Source organism: Phocoena phocoena, chromosome X, assembly GCF_963924675.1.
Source record: "Phocoena phocoena chromosome X, mPhoPho1.1, whole genome shotgun sequence".
Classification (NCBI taxonomy): domain Eukaryota; kingdom Metazoa; phylum Chordata; class Mammalia; order Artiodactyla; family Phocoenidae; genus Phocoena; species Phocoena phocoena.
In genome coordinates, this window is record NC_089240.1 from 84,825,242 (window position 1) to 84,846,741 (window position 21,500).

Below are 21,500 nucleotides of genomic sequence, written 5' to 3' on the forward strand. Positions count from 1 at the left end.
AAAGCCTCCACTTACCCCGTTTCACAAAAACCTACCATATTCCATCGGAGGACCTGGAATATGAATTTTTCCTTCAGTGGGGGAGAGAACACTGGAATATTCAAAAAGAACTGCCAGGGAGACTCCTGATCGCAAATGACTCTTTAAAATGAGATTTGTGGCCACGTGGACCTCCAACTTCACAATAATCCAAGAAAGTCAGATCAGCTTTGTTCTCTTCTCTGGGAGGTCAGGACGTGAACAGATGCCCATAGTATATCCTCAAACACAGGCATGGCCGCTGAAAACCATGTCGACCACCCACGTAGCAGAGGAATAGCTACAGCTTAGCACACAAGACAGATCAAATTCTCATACCCTCTCGGGCTCTAGATACTTACTTTGAGGATCTCATCATATAGCGGATTAATGGTGTCCCGCTTGATGCTGGTTTTTCTTTTTCCTTGGCGGGATTTGTCAGGCAGAAGATAAGTCTTCACATATCTAAAAACCAAGGAGAATACTGAGTAATTTGCTGTCTTTTTGGAAGCCCATTCCTTATTTTCTTCCTCTCCATATACATATGCCATGATGAAATGAAAATGCCACATCGAGTCCTCTTAGACCTGCCATTCTTGCATTTTCCCAATCCTGGTCCTTTTCCCACATCTCCCCTAACCACTCTCAATCACACCTCCCTGTCTGCCCAGGAAGTGAGAGCCTCGATTCAAGGGTGCCCAGAGAGATGCTGGGGTCTGATCATCTCCAAGCACCGCGCAGGGTCCAGAAGCACTCACGGGTTCGAGCGCTTCTTGGCTTCGTCAGCATAGGCCAGATGGTGGCACTCCTTCACGTGAATGACCAGAGCCTGTGTTTGCTGCTCATACTTCAGGGAAAAGGAAATCTTGCCAGTCACAAAGATGTTCCCGAAATCGCCAGCTTCGCTATAAATGCTCATCATGCTGCCAATCGTACTCTGAAGATAAAGCACCCACATGGCAGATGGTAACTAGACTTACCATGGTGATCGTTTTGAAATTTACAGAAATGTCGAATCATTATGTTGTGTAACAGGAACTAACATAGTGTTGTAGGTCAATTATACTTCAAACACAAACAAACAAACAAAACTCAGAAAAAGAGATCAGATTTGTGGTTATAAGAGGCAAGGGGTCAGGGGAGAAGGAATTGTATGAAAGTGGTCAAAAGGTATGAACTTCCAGTTATAGGATAAATAAGTACTAGGGATATAATGCGTAACATGATAAATATAATTATCACTGCTGTGTGTTATATATGAAAGTTGTTAAGAGAGTAAATACTAAGAGTCCTCATCACAAGGAAAAAATTTTTTTCTATTTCTTTAATTTTGTATCTATATAAGATGATGGATGTTCACTAAATTTATTGCAGTAAACTTTTCATGATATATGTAAGTCAAATCATTATGCTGTATACCTTAAATTTACACAGTGCTTTATGTCAGTTATATCTCAATAAAACTGGAAGAAAAGAACAAACAGGGACTTCCCTGGTGGTCCAGTGGTTAAGACTCTGTGCTTTCAATGCAGAGGGCACGGGTTCAATCCCTGGTGGGAGAACTAAGATCCTATATGCCGTGTGGCGTGGCAAAAAACAAAACAAAACAAAACAAAAAACCAACCAAACAAAAAAAGATAAAGCACCCACAAACATCTGGCGAAGGCACACTCCCCCCGCCACATTGCTAACATTTTCCCTCATGAGAAAGCCATAGTCACTGAAGAAAACAAAAGCCCCCTGCAACCAACCAGCCAGTACTGCCAGTCGTCTTGTACCCAGAGTATAAGAGACAGCTAAGGGCACACGCACAGCTGCTCAGGTTCATCAATCAGCTCATGGCTCACCTAGGCTCCGAGCTGCTCTTTTCCCCTCTTTTTACACATTTTATTGTTAATTTTCAACTGCCCCAGAAGGTGGGCAAGGAGTAGAGGTAAGACGCAGCTCAGTCCAATTTTGGTGTATGTTATATATGCTACAATGCTGGCTAGAAGAGGTCAGTTACTAATTAAAACAAGGGGCCTTAATTATCTATGCGTTTCTTTTATCCACCTTATGTCTGTCAAGACCTACAGAGAAAAGTGATTGCATCAGAATTGGGGGGAAAATCCCAACAGAGGTGAAAAGATACCTTCCTCTCAGGTAATAATTGACTCTGCAAGCCCACTGTTCTCTTCTTATGTGTGAGTGGGACCATCTAATCACCCTGCTTTCTGATTCTGTTTCCCCTAAACATCAATCTTCACACTTATGACAGAACTAGGCCCTGATTCTTAAATGTCCCTTTAACTTCATGATTCTGATTGATGCTGTTGTTCCTTAATCATATCCTGATGCCAATTAACCCTGCCAAGGCCCTTCTCATGGCACTCAGTGCCCTTGAATGTGAGACTTGGTACATGCTCTGATGAAGAAACCTGATCTTGCTCACTTCATGGCCTGGGTACCTTTTTTTTTTTTTTTTTTTTTTGCGGTATGTGGGCCTCTCACTGTTGTGGCCTCTCCCGTTGCGGAGCACAGGCCCCGGACGCGCAGTCCCAGCGGCCATGGCTCACGGGCCCAGCCGCTCCGCGGCATGTGGGATCCTCCCGGACCGGGGCACGAACCCGTGTCCCCTGCATCGGCAGGTGGACTCTCAACCACTGCGCCACCAGGGAAGCCCCTGGGTACCTTTTTTAGGGAGAAGTTATGGGTTACTATTCACAAGGCTATGATGAACATCTCTAGCTCTAACTACCTGATGTAAGAATCTCCAGGGCAGAGGCTGAGAAAGCCACCTAACTGTGCACTAAGCAACTATGGTCTAAACTGAGGAAAGGAACAAACAAATGCATCTCACTTACCTAGAAAGAGTGACTAGGAGAATTTCCCCAGGTCCTGATCCTGCTCTAGGGAGGCACTTCCATCCTTCCTGGTATCCCAACATGTCCATAGCCACAGAACTAATAGAACTTACCATGGAAGAGCCACTTCGCATGCTGCTTCTGGCTAGCTTCTGACGATGCAACTTCACCAGGTGGTCAATGTCTTCTTCTTCTTCCTCTTCCTCTTCCTTGAAAAATAAATACAGATTCAGAGTTAATAAAAATAAGAAAAAGTTCAAAGATGAATATCCTTCCTTTAGTAGGGGCCATAATTGTTGATAAGCTCTGAGGTGTCATATGCACACATACATACTTATCTTTATGTTTCCCCATTTCAGGCTTCCGAACTATATTCCAACTACCCTTCTCAAATCACAAAATAATAAGATAAGAATATCTCTTTCTCATTTGACTGCCCCAACCCAGCCATCTCTTTACATTATATTCAAGATAAGTATTTATTTGAGCCCCCAACCATATATCAAGCAATGTTTAGAAAATAAAAGAGACAGCGAAAGATAGTCTTTTTCTTCAAGCAATTCAGCAAGTAGATTTACTTTAGAAATTGAGGGGGATACTGAAAAAAAAGAAATTGAGGGGGAAATCAAGATTCATGTTACCTTTTCCTAGAGAAACAGGTGAACTGAGAGTATCAGGCAGTAAAGTCAAGTTTAGATATATAAAATTTCATAGAGTGACCAAGTGAAATACAAGGGTACTTACCATATCCACACTGAGACCTGGGACAGATTTGCTTCTGTCTCCCAAGGAGCCACTTTCATGCCCCACATCTTCCGGGCGAAGATCAATCACAGATTTAGTGTACTCTGAGTGGAAGGCCGAAAACCAAATCAAAAGAAACCTACTCTTCTCCGTACGAATAACCCACCAAGTACTCAGAACTTCAATCTCAAAAGGCCATGAAGGGAAACCAGCTACCTGAAGGCCTGAGGATTTTTCTGGTGTTCTTCTTGAATATCATTTCACCCTCGTCCACAGATACCACATTTTGACCCCCAGGCTGAGCTTCCTAGGAAGAGGTAAGGGCAAGGAAATGGAAAAAGACAGTTGAGTAGGTGGAAGAGTAGAGTAAGGAAGAAGGCCCAGATTTTCACTAACCTATGACAAACTTAAAGGAAAGATTACTCTTAGGACTTAATCCTAGGAAATTGTACAAAACCTATTTTCTCACATGTTTCAACCAAAACTTTAGAAAATGCTCCCAAGGGAATCTGAACTAAAATTTGTTTGAACTCTTGATTTAAATTCTTCCTGAGGAAAGTAAAAGAAAGAGAGAGAGACATACACAGACAAAGACAGACAAAAGAGAGACAGAGATCGACCAACCAATAAATAAAGCTTACCTTTTCTACTTGAGATTTGGGGGCAGACATCTTCTTCCATTCTGGAAAGAGGCCAGATTTATCCAGAGAGTCTCTCCTGGAGGCAGATACAGAAGCTATAATAAAATCACCTTCTCCCCTTCCCCTTCTGTCTAGGGACCCAAGCTCTACGGAAAGAGAGCCACTGGCTTGAGGCCATTGCAATAACCAAATCCAGAAGGTAAACTTCACATCTGATTTACTTTGAAGGAATGCAGATGATTAGATAAGCAACTCTGTACAAACACAAACACTCAAACCCCCAAGCCTAAGGGATAGCAGCGTCCAGGAAGACTCCTCCAAGGTGCAGCAGCCTGTGGAAGTTAGCATGTTCCAGAAGGCTGTGCTCAGAGCCAACAGTAGAAGTGCTACTGGAAGACTTGTGGCAACGTCAGAGAAAATACTTCATTCGCCTTGCTGAGGACAGAAGTCAGGAACACTGAAGGCAGTGGATTCCCGCACCCTGGCGCTAGAGAACAAAATGGGAGCTCGGCTGAGCAAAGCAGCAGGGACTGGGGGCATCTCACCTGGACGTGCTATCCGAGTCAGCCATGTAGCTATCCACACTCTCACTCTCAGCCTCCAGGCCACTCTTTCCACTTTTCAGCTTGGGGACTTCAAATGGAACACTAGAATAAAAACCAAGAGCCAACACATAAAGGAAGTGGGCTCTCTTGCCGGGAGGCAGGCTTCCTTCCAACCTTTCACAATGGTAGCCTAAGTGATCTTTCTAAGAGCTGAGTATGCTTTTAAAACTGCTCAGTGGTTCCCCATTGCTCTTGGGATTGAGTTCAAACTCCTTAGCATGGCAAGAAAATCCTTATGAGTTGACCCCTGCTCACGTCTGCAGACTCATCTTTCACCCTCCACCTCTCCTTATACTTTACATTCCAGAATGATGAAGCTCTTTTGGTTCCCTGAATGTGCCAAAGCTCTTCTTCTTCCCTCTTTTCTCTGCCTGGGATGGCCACAATGGCCATTTTTCTTGTTTACTTGAAACTTCTGGCTAAATCTATTGCTTCTTCTGGTCTCTCCTTATATGTCAGTTCCTGGAGATCTCTCTGACCATGCCCCCACCCCAAGTCTGGATTAGTAACCTTCCTAATATGCTCCTAAAGCACCCTGCCTTGGTAGCAGTCATCATATATGTAACTTTTTATGTCTTTTATATAAATTACTTAATTTGTTCAATAATTTAAACAAATGATTTGTTTAATGTCTTTCTCCTCCATTAGAGTAAGTGCCAGGAGATCAGTGACCACATATTTTGTTCACTGCTGCGTTCCCAATGCCTAGAAGAAAGACTAGCATAGAGTGGGCACTCAATTATTTTTTGACTGAATTTTTGACTAAATGCCCTCAGTGGGGCATAAAGTGTATACATAAATAAGCAGTATGCTTTGAAGATATTATTCAGAAGACCAGAATTCCTTTTCAGCTTAATGAAGGATGACCCTGGGCACTCAAAACAGCAGTCCTCATCTCTAAAGGGAAGGACACAATTCCTGGACCCCTTACCTCAAGGAATTTGTGAGAACAAGAAAAGGAAAAAAAAATCATTCTTCCTGAAGTGTCTCAAGTAATTTCACTTGGCCTCCAGGATCCCACACTCTCCTGGTCCTCTGACCTCACTGGCTGCTCCTTATCAATCTCCTTTGCTGGTCTCTCCTCACCTCCTAGACCTCTAATCTTTGGATTGTGTCCACGCTTATTCCTTGGGCTGCTTCTCTTCACTATCTAGAATTATCCCTAAATGATCTCATCTAGTCTCATGGCTTTAAATATGCTCTATAAACTAACAATTCCCAAATTTCTCTCTTACTCAAACGCCAGACTTCTATTTCCAACATCCTACTTGACATCTCTGCTGGGATGTCTCAAACACAGCAAGTCCAAAACCAAAGCCCTAATCCTCCCCCAAACCTGCTCTTCCCTCAATTTCATCAAATGGCAACTCTGTCCTTTCATTTCTCAGGTCAAAAATCTTAAGAATCACCCTTGACTCTGCTTGTTCTCTCAAAATACATATCCAATGTGTTAGCAAATCCTCTTGGCTCTGTCTTCAAAGTATATCTAGAATATGACCAGTTCTCTCCCCCTCCACTGCCATTACTCTGGTCTAAACCACCATCACCTAGCTCCTGGATGGTTGCAGTAGCCTCTTAACTGAACTCCCTACTTCTGCCCTTGTCCTCATACAATCTACCCTCAACACAGCAGCCAAAATGAGTTTCTAAAATATAAATCCAGGGAATTCCCTGGTGGTCCAGTGGTTAGGACTCTGCGCTTCCACTGCTGGGGGCTTGGGGTCAATCCCTGGTCAGGGAACTAAGATCCTGCAAGCCTCGCAATGCAGCCAAACATCAATCAATCATATATATATATATATATATATATATATATATATATATATATATATATATATATCTCCCCAATACAGAACTGAAAACACGTGTCCACACAAAAACTTGTACACAAATGTTCATAGCAGCATTATTCACAATAGCTAACAGGTGGAAACAGTCCAAATGTACATCAACAGATGAACAGATAAAGGAAATGTGGTACAGCCATATAATGAAATATTATTGACAATAAAAAGGAATGAAGTTCTGACACATGCTACAACATGGATGAACCTTGAAAATATTATGCTAAGTGAAATGCCAAACACAAATGGCCATATTCTGTATGATTCCATTTGCAGGAAATGTCCAGAATAGGCAAATCCATAGAGACAGAAAGCAGATTAGGGGCTGAGGGAAATGGAGAGTGACTGCTTAATGGGCACGGGGTTTCTTTTTGGAGTGATGAAAATGTTCTGAAATTAGACAGTGGTGATGGTTGCACAACATTCTGAAAGTACTAAAAGCTACTCAACTGTATACTTTAAAACTGTTAAAATGATTAATCTCATGTTATGTAAATTTTACCCCAATTTAAAAAAAGAAAAAATAATATCCTGTCACTCAGAGCCCTCCTTCTCACTCGGAGTAAAAGACAGAGTCCTTACAAGTGCCAACAATATCTTACATGATCTGCTTCTCACCTCACCTCTGTCTTTATCCCCTACTCTCCCCACTTGCTCACCAGTTCCAGATGACTCACACGTGCCAAACACAAACTCACCTTAGGGTCTTTATACCTGCTGCTTTCTCTGCCTAGAAAGTACCTCTTTCCCCCAGATACTCTAAGGGTTTGTGCCTCTTTGCTTCCTGTCTTCTCTCAAATGTCATCATATTATTAAGACTTTTCCCCTGCTGGCCTAGATAAAACAGCTTATATACACATATGCTTTCCTGGCACTCCCTCCCTTTAATCTACTTCATTTTTCTCCATAGCGCTTGTCAACATCTGATATACAATATATTTACTTGATTATTCCCTTATTGTCTGTGCCCCCCACTCCCAATCTAGGCTCCTCAAGCAAGGGACTTTGTTGTCTTCACCAGTGTATCCCACTGCCTAAAACAGTGCCTGGAAAATAGTAGGCATTCATAGACATTTATCAAATAAATGAAGGAACTAATAACAAATGAGCAAAGAATGAAGTAACCAAAATGTATAATGTCTTAGGCAGTAGAGACTAAACTGTCCAAGTTAACATAACATGATGTTTGAGATAGCTTTATGAAAACAGATAGCTGGGGTGGAAATCCTAAGGCATGCCAGAGGTGAAACAGTGGTCATTTCTTGAGAGATGCATTAGCTTTATAGGTGAAGACACAGCAGGGAGTTCGATTTCATTTTTACTTTAGAACCATTCTTTTTCCCCATTTGCTGCAAAGAATAAAGAACCTAAAGCAGAACCATTCCTCTAGAGAGGTAGTTTAATAATGGCCCATGGAGAGTGTTTCTGCTTGTATTTTTTCCCAAAGATTAATACGTACTGATCCAAAGCTGATACAAACCACCGTAAGGCAAAAAAGCAATTATTTGACATCTGTGCAGTAGAAAAATACACTAAGAGACAGGAGTCCTGGGCTCTAACTATCTGTATGATCTCAGGTAAATCACTTATCCTGCTTTCTTTTCTGTAAAAATAAGGGGGTTGAATTAGATTATCTCTGAGGCTCCATAATTTTATGGAAAAGATCATTTACGGCCACTTAATCTGTTTCCATGTTTAGGATAAATAAGAGTCTTCTGAGCCCAATGAGACAAGAGGTCATAGACAGCCAGAAGCAATGGGCTTCAGAAATTACATTCTGACCAATGATGCCAGATGTATTAATCAGGTTCAGGAAATAAAAGCCATCCTTATCCGCAAAGGAAAAAGGGGGGCCTCATTACCTAAAACAGATGAGTCACCCACCCAAGGCTGTGTGGATAAAATCACAGTACATACATACAATGAAACACCATACAGAGAGCAAAAAGAATGAGGCAGACCCTTGGTGCTGACATGGAAAGATGTCAATGTTATATTCTTCTGTCATTTTTTCCCATTTGCACCTTGAGTTATAACTGACATAAATAAACTGCACATGTTTAAGTGTGCAGTTTGATGAGTTTTGACATATGTATACACTGGTGAAACCATCACCACAATTAAGCTATCGAACATATCTATCACTCCCCAAAGTTTCCTTGTGCCCCTTCATAATCCATCTCTCCTTCCTCATCCCATCTCCAAGTAAGTACTGATCTGCTGTCACTGAAATTTAGCTTGCTTTTTCTAGAATTTTATATAAACAGAATCATACAGTATGTCCTCTTTTTGTTTGGCTTCTTTCACTCAGCATGATTATTTTGAGATTCATCCATGTTGTTGCATGTATCAGTGGTCCATTCCTTTCCACTGCTGAGTAGTACTCCACTGTATAAAAAAAGCAGTTTATCCCTTCACCTGTTGATAGACACTGGGGTTGTGTCTAGGTTTTGGTGATCACAAATAAAGTCACTATGAACATTCATGTACAAGTCTTTGTATGGACATATTCTTTTATTTTTTTCTAATACATTTTTAATACCTTTATTGGAGTATAATTGCTTTACAATGGTGTTTTAGTTTCTGCTTTATAAAAAAGTGAATCAGCTATACATATACATATATCCCCATATACCCTCCCTCTTGTGTCTCCCTCCTACCCTCCCTATCCCACTCCTCTAGGTGGTCACAAAGCACCGAGCTGCCCTCCCTATGCTATGTGGCTGCTTCCCAATAGCTATCGGTTTTACATTTGGTAGTGTATATATGTCCATGCCACTCTCTCACTTTGTCCCAGCTTACCCTTCTCCCTCCCTGTGTCCTCAAGTCCATTCTCTACATCTGTGTCTTTATTCCTGTCCTGCCCCTAGGTTCTTCAAAACCTTTTTTCTTTTCTAGATTCCATATATATGTGTTAGCATACGGTATTTGTTTTTCTCTTTCTGACTTACTTCACTCTGTATGACAGTCTCTAGGTCCATCCACCTCACTACAAATAACAATTTCATTTTTTTATGGCTGAGTAAATATTCCATTGTATATATGTGCCACATCTTCTTTATCTATTCATCTGTTGATGGACACTTAGGTTGCTTCCATGTCCTGGCTATTGTAATAGAGCTGCAATGAACATTGTGGTACACGACTCTTTTAGAATTATGGTTTTCTCTGGGTATATGCCCAGTAGTGGGATGGCTGGGTCGTATGGTAGCTCTATTTTTAGTTTTTTAAGGAACCCCTATACTGTTCTCCATAGTGGCTGTATCAATTTACATTCCCACCAACAGTGCAGGAGGGTTCCCTTTCCTCCACACCCTCTCCAGCATTTATTGTTTCTAGATTGTTTGATGATGGCCATTCTGACTGGTGTGAGGTGATATCTCATTGTAGTTTTGATTTGCATTTCTCTAATGATTAATGATGTTGAGCATTCTTTCATGTGTTTGTTGGCAATCTGTATATCTTCTAGGACATATTTTTTTGCTTCTCTTGAGTAAATACCTAGAAATTTAAAGGCTGACTCACAGGTAGGTGCACATTTAACTTAAGACACTACTAAACTGTTTTTCAAAGTGGCTGCACCATTGTACATTCCTACCAGCACTGTATGAGAATTCCAGTTGCTCTATATCCTCATCAAAAATTGGTATGATCAGCGGAGCGGCTGGGCCCGTGAGCCATGGCTGCTGAGCCTGCGCCTCTGGAGCCTGTGCTCCACATGGGAGAGGCCACAACAGTGAGAGGCCCATGTACAGAAAAAAAAAAAGTTGGTATGGTCAGGGGATCGGATCAAGATGGCGGAGGAGTAGGAAGTGGAGCTCACCTCCTCCCACAAATACATCAAAAATACATCTACATGTGGAACGATTCTCACAGAACATCTACTGAACGCTGGCAGAAGACCTCAGACTTCGAAAAGGGCAAGAAAATCTCCACATACCGGGGTAGGACAAAAGAAAAAAAAGAAAGAAAGGAATAGGGATGGGACCTGTGCCCCTGGGAAGGAGCTGCAAAAGAGGAAAGGTTTCCACACACTGGTAAGTCCTCTCACTGGTGGGGAGATGAAGCCAGGACAGATGGGGAGCTTCGGAGCCTTGGAGGAGAGTGCAAGAACTGGTTTATGGAGGGCAAAGCGGAGAGAGACCTGCACAGAAGGTCAGTGCCACCATCTGGCACTCCCCAGCCTGAGACGCTCAGCCGCTGGGGCAGGTGGGGGCTGGGTGCTGAGCCTTGGGCTTCGGAGGTCATATCCAGGGAGAGGACTGGGGTTGGCTGCGTGGAGACAGCCTGAGGGGGCTAAGATGTGGTGTGCCACAATCATGGGAATACAGGAATAAGCATGGGCCCACCGGAGAGGCAAGGCACCATTGTTGGGGGGTGTGCTAGGAGAGGGGTGAGCTCACCATAGGAGCTTCTTTCTCCGAGCACACACTCTCAAGCAGCAAGGCACTGCCTACACAAGCTCCAGGGGTGGGCGTGAGCCACCACTGCCGTCTCAGACCCCAGAGATGGGCACAGACTACTGCCACCATCAAGAGTCCCAAGATTGAGTGCCAACCACTGCCCCCACCTCCCCAGGAAGGTGTGCAGCCCACTGCCACCAAGGGTCCCATGACCAGGCACCAGCCACTGCCCCCACTTCCCTGGGAGTGCATAAGACCCGCCACTGCCAAGGGTCCTGTGACCAGTCACCAACCTCTGCCCCCCCACCCCTGCCATCTCCCCTGGAGCATGCACAGCCGACACACGCTGAGGAAAGAGATGGCAAACAACCAAACCAAAATCAGCCCTCACGCCAAAAAAATTTTAAACCCAAACGACCTACGCAGGAACACTCCTGCATATAAATAGCCCTCCAAGAGATAACAGTTTCTCCTAAACTCACAGGGTAAGAGAAATACAAGCAAAATGAAGAAGCAGAGGAACCATTCCCAGTTAAAAGACCAAGAAAATTGTCCTGAAAGAACAAACAATGAAACAGACCACTTCAGTTTAATAGACATGGATTTCAAATAGGAGATAATGAAAATACTAAAGGAATTAAGGAAGGCTATTGACAGAAATGCAGATTACTATAAAAAGGAATGAGAAACTATAAGGAGGAACCAAGAAAAATTAGAAAATTCATTTGCCGAGACAAAAGCTGAGCTAAAGGCAATGAACAGCAGAATGAATAATGCAGAGGAAAGAATAACTGATCTGGAAGATAGAATAATGGAAATTACCCAATCAAAACAGCAGGCAGAAAGCCAAATGAAAAAGAAAAAAAGTGAAAGCAATATAAGAGACCTACGGGATAATATAAAGCATGCCAATCTATGCATAATGGGGATTCCAGAAGGAAGAGAAAGAGAAAAGGGGATTGAAAATGTATTTGAAGGGGACTTCCCTGGTGGCGCAGTGGTTAAGAATCCGCCTGCCAATGCAGGGGACACGGGTTCGAGCCCTGGTCTGGGAAGATCCCACGTGCCGTGGAGCAACCAAGCCCGTGTACCACAACTACTGAGCCTGCACGCCACAACTACTGAAGCCCACACACCTAGAGCCCATGCTCCACAACAAGAGAAGCCACCACAATGAGAATCCCACGCACCGCAACGAAGAGTAGCCCCGCTCGCCGCAACTAGAGAAAGCCTGCGTGCAGCAACAAAGACCCAATGCAGCCAAAAATAAATAAATAACTAAATTTAAAAGAAAAAAGAAAGGAAATGTATTTGAAGAAATTATGGCTGAAAACTTCCCAAACCTAAGAACGAAACAGATATCCAGATACAAGAAGCAGAGGGTCCCAAACAAGATGATCCCAAAGAGACCTACGCTAAGACATATTATAATAAAATGGAAAAAGTTAAAGAGAGGATTCTAAAGGCAGCAAGAGAAAAACAGAGTTAATTACAAGAGAATCCCCATAAGGCTATCAGCTGATTTCTCTACAGAAATGCTGCAGGACAGGAGGGAATGGCAAAATATATTCAAAGTCTTGAAAGAGAAAAATCTGCAACCTAGAAAGCTCTACCCAGCAAGATTATCATTTAGAATGGGAGGAGAAATAAAGAATTTCTCAGACAAGCAAAAACTAAAAGAATACAGCAATACTAAAGCTATCCTAAAAGAAATATTGAAAGGTCTTCACTAAATTGAAAAGAAGCAAGAAGATATAGGAAGGAGGAAATCACAATTGGAAAGTAAATCACTTAAATTAGCCAGTATACAGATCAAAAGAGAAAAAAAACCTATTTGTGCAAGCGATGATAAACACAAGGAACAGCAAAAGGATAAACATGAAGATGTAAAAGAGGACATCAACATCATAAAATGTGGGGAAGGAGAGTAAGAAAATGTAGATTCTTTTTTTTCAGAATGTGTTTGAGCCTATATGTCTATCAGTCAAAAGCAAGCAGACATAGGTAGAGGTTAACATACTTGAAAAACAGGGCAACCACAAATCAAAAATATATAACAGATTCACAAAAAACAAAAAGAAGAGAACACAAGCATAAAATAAAAGGAAATTATCAAGCCACAAAAAGAAAAACAAAAAGAAAAAGACAGGAACAAAGAAGAAACATAGAGTCAACTGGAAAACAAGGTTTTAAATGGCAATAAATACATACATATCTGTAATTACCTAAAATGTCAATGGACTGAATGCTCCAATCAAAAGACATAGAGTGGGGGCTTCCCTGGTGGCGCAGTGGTTGAGAATCTGCCTGCTAATGCAGGGGACACGGGTTCGAGCCCTGGTTTGGGATGATCCCACATGCCGCGGAGCGACTAGGCCCGTGAGCCACAACTACTGAGCCTGCGCATCTGGAGCCTGTGCTCCTCAACAAGAGAGGCTGCGATAATGAGAGGCCCGCGCACCGCGATGAAGAGTGGCCCCCGCTTGCCACAACTAGAGAAAGCCCTCGCACAGAAACGAAGACCCAACACAGCAAAAATAAATAAATTAATAAAAAAAAAAAAAAAAAGACATAGAGTGGCAGCCTGGATACAAAAAAACAAGAGCCTACAATATGCTGCCTACAAGAGACCCACCTTAGGGCAAAGGACACACACAGGCTGAAAGTGAGGGGATGGAAAAAGTTATTTCATGTAAATGGAAATGACAAGAAAGCAGGAGTTGCAATACTCATATCAGACAAAATAGACTTTTAAACAAAGGCCATAAAGAAAGATAAAGAAGGACACTATATAATGGTAAAAGGATCAATACAAGAAGAGAATTTTACACTTATCAACATACATGCACCTAATACAGGAGAACCCAAACACATAAAACAAACACTAACAGACATTAAGGGAGAAATTGACGGGAATATAATAATAGTAGGAAACTTTAACACCACACTCACATCAATGGGCAGATCTTCTAGACAAAAAAATCAGTAAGGCAAGAGAGATCCTAAATGATACAGCAGAACAGTTAGACTTAACTGATATTTTCAGGATATTACATCTAAAAAAAACCCAGAATACACATTCTTTTCAACTGCACATGGAACATTGTCTAGGATTGACCACATACTAGGTCAATCTAACCTCAACAAATTTAAGAGTATAGAAATTATTTCAAGAATCTTCTCTGACCACAATGGCATGAAACTAGAAATAAACCACAGTAAAAGAAATGACAGAAAAATGATTACACAGAGACTAAACAACATGCTACTAAAAAACCAATGGGTCAACAAGGAAATCAAAACGGAAATTAAAAAATACTTTGAGAAAACAACAAATGAAAACACAACCATACAAAATCTATGGGATGCAGCAATAGCAGTTCTTAGAGGGAAGTTCATAGCAATACAGGTTTTCCTAAAAACACAAGGAAAATCTCAAATAAACAACCTAACATACCACCTAAAGAAATTAGAAAAAAAGAACAAACAAAACCTGAAGTAAGCAGAAGGAAGGAAGTAATAAAGATCAGGAAGGATATAAACAAGAAACAGATTTTAAAAGACAATAGAAAAAGTAAATAAAATGAAGAGCTGGTTCTTTGAAAGGGTAAACAAAATTGACAAACCTCTGGCCAGGCTCACCAAGAAGAAAAGAGAGAGAACCCAAATAAACAAAATCACAAATGAAAAAGGAGAAATCTCAACCAATACTGCAGAAATACAAAAAAAAACATAAGAGAAAACTATGAACAATTTTATGACAACAAATTTGACAACCTAGAAGAAACAGACAACTTTCTAGAAACATAAAGCCCACCAAACTGATCACTAGAAGTGAGATAGAATCTGTAATTTTAAAAAACTCCCTACAGAGAACACACAGCGTGCCTCAGGGTGTTGCAACGTCATGCTGGCCTCTGCTACCACAGGCTTGCCCCACATTCCGTACTCCTCCATACCCCCAGCCTGAGTGAGCCAGAGCCCCCTAATCAGCTGCTCCTTTAACCCCATCTTGTCTGACTGAACAGCAAACGCGCTCAGGTGACCTACATGCAGAGGTGGGGCCAAATCCAAAGGTGAATCCCAGGAGCTGTGCAAACAAAGAAGAGAAAGGGAAATTTCTCCCAGCAGCCTCAGGAGCAGCAGATTAAATCTCCACAATCAACTTGATGCACCCTGCAACTCTGGAATATCTGAATAGACGAATCATCCCAAAATTGAGGTGGTGGACTTTGGGAGCAACTGTAGACTTGGGGTTTGCTTTCTGCATCTAATTTGTTTCTGGTTTTATGTTGATCGTAGTTTAGTATTTAGAGTTTATTATCACTGGAAGGTTTGTTTATTGATTTGATTGCTCTCCTCCTCTGTTTTTATATATATAGATAAATATTCTTTTCTCCTTTTTATCTTTTTGTGAGTGTGCATGTGTATGCTTCCTTGTGTGATTTTGTCTGTAGAGCTTTGCTTTTACCATTTGTCCCAGGGTTCTGTCCATTTCTTTTTTTTTTTAATATATTTTTTAGCGAGTCTTATCATTGATAGATTTGTTTTTTGGTTTGGTTGCTCTCTTCTTTCTTTTTTTTTTTTTACTACTTTTTAGTTTTTCATAATTTTTTTTATTTTAATAACTTTATTTTATCTTATTATTTTTTTCTTTCTTTCTTTCTTTTCTCCCTTTTCTTCGGAGCCATGTGGCTGACAGGGTCTTGGTGCTCCAGCCAGGTGTTGGGCCTATGCCTCTGAAGTGGGAGAGCTGAGTTCAGGACACTACTCCACCAGAGACCTCCCAGCTCCATGTAATATCAAATGGCAAAAGCTGTCCCAGAGATCACCACCTCAATGCTAAGACACAGCTCCACTCAACGACCAGCAAGCTACAGTGCTGGACAACCTATGCCAAACAATTAGCAAGACAGGAACACAACCCCACGCATAAGCAGAGAGGCTGACTAAAATCATTATAAGGTCAAAGACACCCCAAAACACACCACCAGATGCGCTCCTGCATACCAGAAAGACAAGATCCAGTCTCATCCACCAGAACACAGGCACCACTCCCCTCCACCAGAACCCTATACACCCCACTGAACCAACCTTACTCACTGGGGGCAGACACCAAAAGCAACAGGAACTACGAACCTGCAGCCTGCGAATAGGAGACCCCAAACACAGTAAGTTAAGCGAAATGAGAAGACAGAGAAACACACAGCAGATGAAGGAGCAAGGTAAAAACCCACCAGACAAGGGGTTCCCTAGTGCTGCAGTGGTTGACAGTCCGCCTGCCGATGAAGGGGACGTGGGTTCGTTTCCGGTCTGGGAGGATACCACATGCCGCGGAGCGGCTGGGCCCGTGAGCCATGGCCACTGAGCCTGCGTGTGCAGAGCCTGTGCTCTGCAACGGGAGAGGCCACAACACCGAGAGACCCACATACCGCAAAAAAAAACACGCCAGACCAAACAAAGACTTACAAGAATTAAAAACCAAACAAACAATGATGAACAACACAATAAATGAAATTTAAAATTCTCTAGAAGGAATCAATAGCAGAATAACTAGGCAGAAGAATGGATAAGTGACCTGGAAGATAAAGTAGTGGAAGTATCTACTGCAAAGCAGAATAAAGAAAAATGAATGAAAAGAACTGAGGACAGTCTCAGAGACCTCTGGGAAAACATTAAACGCACCAACATTAGAATTATAGGGGTCCCAGAAGAAGAAGAGAAAAAGAAAGGGACTGGGAAAATATCTGAACAGATTATAGATGAAAACGTCCTTAATACGGGAAAGGAAATAGTCAATCAAGTCCAGGAAGCGCAGAGAGTCCCATACAGGAAAAATCCAAGAAACAAGCTAAGCCACATTAATCAAACTATCAAAAATTAAATACAAAGAAAAAATATTAAAAGCAGCAAGGGAAAAACAAAAAATAACATACAAGGGAATTCCCATAAGATTAACAGCTAATCTTTCACCAGAAAATCTTCAAACCAGAAGAGAGTGGCAGGACATATTTAAAGTGATGAAAGAGAAAAACCTACAACCAACATTACTCTACCCAGCAAGGATCTCATTCAGATTCAATGTAGAAATTAAAACCTTTAGAGACAAGCAAAAGCTAAGAGAATTCAGCACCACCAAACCGGCTTAACAACAAATGCTAAAGGAACTTCTTTAGGCAGGAAACACAAGAGAAGGTAAAGACGTACAATAACAAACCCAAAATAATTAAGAAAATGGTAATAGGAACATACATATCGATAACTACCTTAAATGTAAATGGATTAAATGCTCCAACCAAAGGACACAGACTGGCTGAATGGAAATAAAAACAAGACCCATATACATGCTGTCTACAAAAGACCCACTTCAGTCCTAGGGACTCATACAGACTGACAGTGAGGGGATAGAAAAAGATATTCCATGCAAATGGAAATCAAATTAAAGCTGGAATAGCAATTCTCATATTAGACAAAATAGACTTTAAAATAAAGACTATTACAAGAGACAAAGAAAGATACTACATAGTGATCAAGGGATAAATCCAAGGATAAGATATAAAAATTGTAAATATTTATGCACCCAACATAGGATCACCTCAATACATAAGCCAAATGCTAACAGCCATAAAAGGGGAAATCGACAGTAACACAATCATAGTAGGGGACTTTAACGCCCTACTTTCACCAATGGACAGATCATCCAGAATGAAAATAGGTAAGAAAGTACAAGCTTTAAATGATGCACTAAACAAGATGGACTTAATTGATATCTATAGGACATTCCATCCAAAAATGACAGAATACACTTCCTTCTCAAGTGCTCATGGAACATTCTCCTGGATAGATCAGATCTTGGGTCACAAATCAAGCCTTGGTAAATTTAAGAAAATTGAAATTGTATCAAGTATCTTTTCCAACCACAACGCTATGAGACTAGATATAAATTACAGAAAAAAATCTGTAAAAAATACAAACACAGGGAGGCTAAACCACACACTGCTAAATAACCAAGAGATCACTGAAGAAATCAAAGAGGAAATCAAATAATACCTAGCAACAAATGACAATGAAAACATGACGACCCTAAACCTATGTGATGCAGCAAAAGTAGTTGTAAGAGAGAAGTTTATAGCAATAAAATTATACTTCAAGAAACAAGAAACATCTCAAATAAACAACCTAACCTTACACCTAAAGCAATTAGAGAGAGAAGAACAAAAAAACCCGAAGTTCGGCCATTAGCCAGGCTCTTCAATAAAAAATGGGAGAAGACTCAAATAAATAGAATGAGAAATGAAAAAGGAGAAATAACAACTGACACTGCATAAATACAAAGGATCATGAGAGATTACGACAAGCAACTATATGCCAATAAAATGAACAACCTGGAAGAAATGGACACATTCTTAGAAAAGCACAACCTGCTGAGACTGAACCAGGAAGAAATGGAAAATATAAACAGAACAATCACAGGCACTGAAATTGAAACAGTGATTAAAAATCTTCCAATAAACAAAAGCCCAGGACTAGACGGCTTCACAGGCGAATTCTATCAAACGTTTAGAGAAGAGCTAACACCTATCCTCCTCAAGCTCTTCCAAAATATAGCAAAGGGAGGAACACTCTCAAACTCATTCTACGAGGCCACCATCACCCTGATACCAAAGCCAGACAAGGATGTCACAAAGAAAGTAAACTACAGGCCAATATCACTGATGAACATAGATGCAAAAATCCTCAACAAAATACTAGCAAACAGAATCCAACAGCACATTAAAAGGATCATACACCATGATCAAGTGGGGTTTATTCCAAGAATGCAAGGATTCTTCAATATACACAAATCAATCTATGTGATAAACCACATTAACAAACTGAAGGAGAAAAGCCATATGATCATCTCAATAGATGCAGGAAAAGCTTTCAACAAAATTCAACACCCACTTATGATAAAAACCCTCCAGAAACTAGGCAAAGAGGGAACTTACCTGAACTTCATAAAGGCTACATATGACAAACCCACAGCCAACATCATTCTCAGTGGTGAAAAACTGAAACCATTTCCTCTAAGATCAGGAACAAGACAAGGTTGTCCACTCTCACCACTATTATTCAACATAGTTTTGGAAGTTTTAGCCACAGGAATCAGAGAAGAAAAAGAATGAAAAGGAGTCCAAATCAGAAAAGAAGAAGTAAAGCTGTCACTGTTTGCAGATGATATGATAGTATACATGGAATCCTGAAGATGCTACCAGAAAACTACTAGAGCTAATCAATGAATTTGGTAAAGTAGCAGGATACAAAATTAATGCACATAAATCTCTTGCATTCCTATACACTAATGATAAATAATCTGATAGAGAAATTAAGGAAACACTCCCATTTACCACTGCAACAAAAAGAATAAAATGCATAGGAATAAACCTACCTGAGGAGACAAAAGATCTGTATGCAGAAAACTATTAAGACACTGATGAAAGAAATTAAAGATGACACAAACAGATGGGGTGATATACCATGTTCTTGGACTGGAAGAATCAACATTGTGAAAATGAGTATACTACCCAAACTAATCTAAAGATTCAATGAAATCCCTATAAAACTACCAATGGCATTTTTCATAGAACTAGAACAAGAGTTTTCACAATTTGTATAGAAACACAAAAGACCGCGAATAGCCAAAGCAATCTTGATAAAGAAAAATGGAGCTGGAGGAATCAGGGTCCCTGACTTCAGACTATACTACAAAGCTACAGTAATCAAGACAGTATGGTACTGGCACAAAGACCGAAATATAGATCAATGGAACAGGACAGAAAGGCCAGAGATAAACCCACGCACATATGGTCTCACCTTATCTTTGATAAAGGAGGCAGGAATATACAATGGAGAAAAGACAGCCTCTTCAATAAGTGATGCTGGGAAAACTGGACAGCTACAAGTAAAAGAATGAAATTAGAACACTCCCTAACACCATACATAAAAATAAACTCAAAATCAATTAAAGACCGGGCTTCCCTAGTGGTACAATGGTTGAGAGTCTGCCTGCCGATGCAGGTGACATAGGTTCGTGCCCAGGTCCGGGAAGATCCCACATGCTGTGGAGCGGCTGGGCCCATGAGCCATGGCCACTGTGCCTGTGCATCCGGAGCCTGTGCTCCGTAACGGGAGAGGCCACAACAGTGAGAGGCCCACGTACCGCAAAAAAAAAAAAAAATCAATTAAAGGCCTTAATGTAAGGCCAGACACTATGAAACTCTTAGAGGAAAACACAGGCAGAACACTCTATGACATAAATCACAGCAAGATCCTTTTTGACCCACTTCCTAGAGAAAAACAAACAAATGGGACCTAATGAAACTTAAAAGCTTTTGCACAGTAAAGGAGACCATAAACAAGATGAAAAGGCAACCCTCAGAATGGGAGAAAATATTTGCAAATGAAGCAACTGACAAAGGATTAATCTCCAAAACTTACAAGTAGCTCATGCAACTCAATATCAAAAAAACAAACAACCCAACCCAAAAATGGGCAGAAGACCTAAATAGACATTTCTCCAAAGAAGATATACAGATTGCCAACATACCACATGAAAGAATACTCAACATCACTAATCATTAGAGAAATGCAAATCAAAACTACAATGAGGTATCACCTCACACCAGTCACAATGGCCATCATCAAACAATCTATAAACAATAAATCCTGGAGAGAGTGTGGAGAAAAGGGAACTCTCTTGCACTGCTGGTAGGAATGTAAATTGATACAGCCACTATGGAGAACAGTGTGGAGGTTCCTTAAAAAACTAAAAATAGAAGTACCATATGACCCAGCAATCCCACTACTTGACATATACCCCAAGAAAACCATAATTCAAAAAGAGTCATGTATCACAATGTTCATTGCAATTCTATTTACAATAGCCAGGACATGGAAGCAACATAAGTGTCCATCGACAGATGAATGGATAAAGAAGATGTGGCACATATATACAATGGAATATTACTCAGCCATAAAAAGAAATGAAGTTGACTTATTTGTAGTGAGGTGGATGGACCTAGAGTCTGTCATACAGAGTGAAGTAAGTCAGAAAGAGAAAAACAAATATCGTATGCTAACACATATATAGGGGATCTAAAAAAAAAATGCTTCTGAAGATCCTAGGGGCAGGACAGGAATAAAGACACAGATGTAGAGAATGGACTTGAGGACACGGGGAGTGGGAAGGGTAAGCTGGGACAAAGTGATAGGGTGGCATGGACATATATACAGTACCAAATGTAAAACCAATAACTAGTGGGAAGCAGCTGCATAGCACAGGGAGGTCAGCTCCGTGCTTTGTGACCACCTAGAGGGGTGGGATAGGGAGAGTGGGAGGGAGACGCAAGAGGGAGGAGATATC

General features: G+C 41.0%; 1 protein-coding gene across 1 annotated transcript in view; it reads right to left on the bottom strand.

Moving 5' to 3' along the window:
* SYTL4 (synaptotagmin like 4) overlaps positions 1–21,500 on the bottom strand; it is a 43,074-nt gene that overhangs the window by 10,932 nt on the left and 10,642 nt on the right. The window contains exons 5-11 of the mRNA XM_065900604.1: positions 4,792–4,893; positions 4,247–4,322; positions 3,822–3,912; positions 3,606–3,709; positions 2,975–3,070; positions 777–955; positions 381–483 (exon numbers count right to left, since the gene is read on the bottom strand). Of these exons, the coding sequence (XP_065756676.1) occupies positions 381–483; positions 777–955; positions 2,975–3,070; positions 3,606–3,709; positions 3,822–3,912; positions 4,247–4,322; positions 4,792–4,893 (751 nt within the window). The remainder of the gene's footprint in view (positions 1–380; positions 484–776; positions 956–2,974; positions 3,071–3,605; positions 3,710–3,821; positions 3,913–4,246; positions 4,323–4,791; positions 4,894–21,500) is intronic.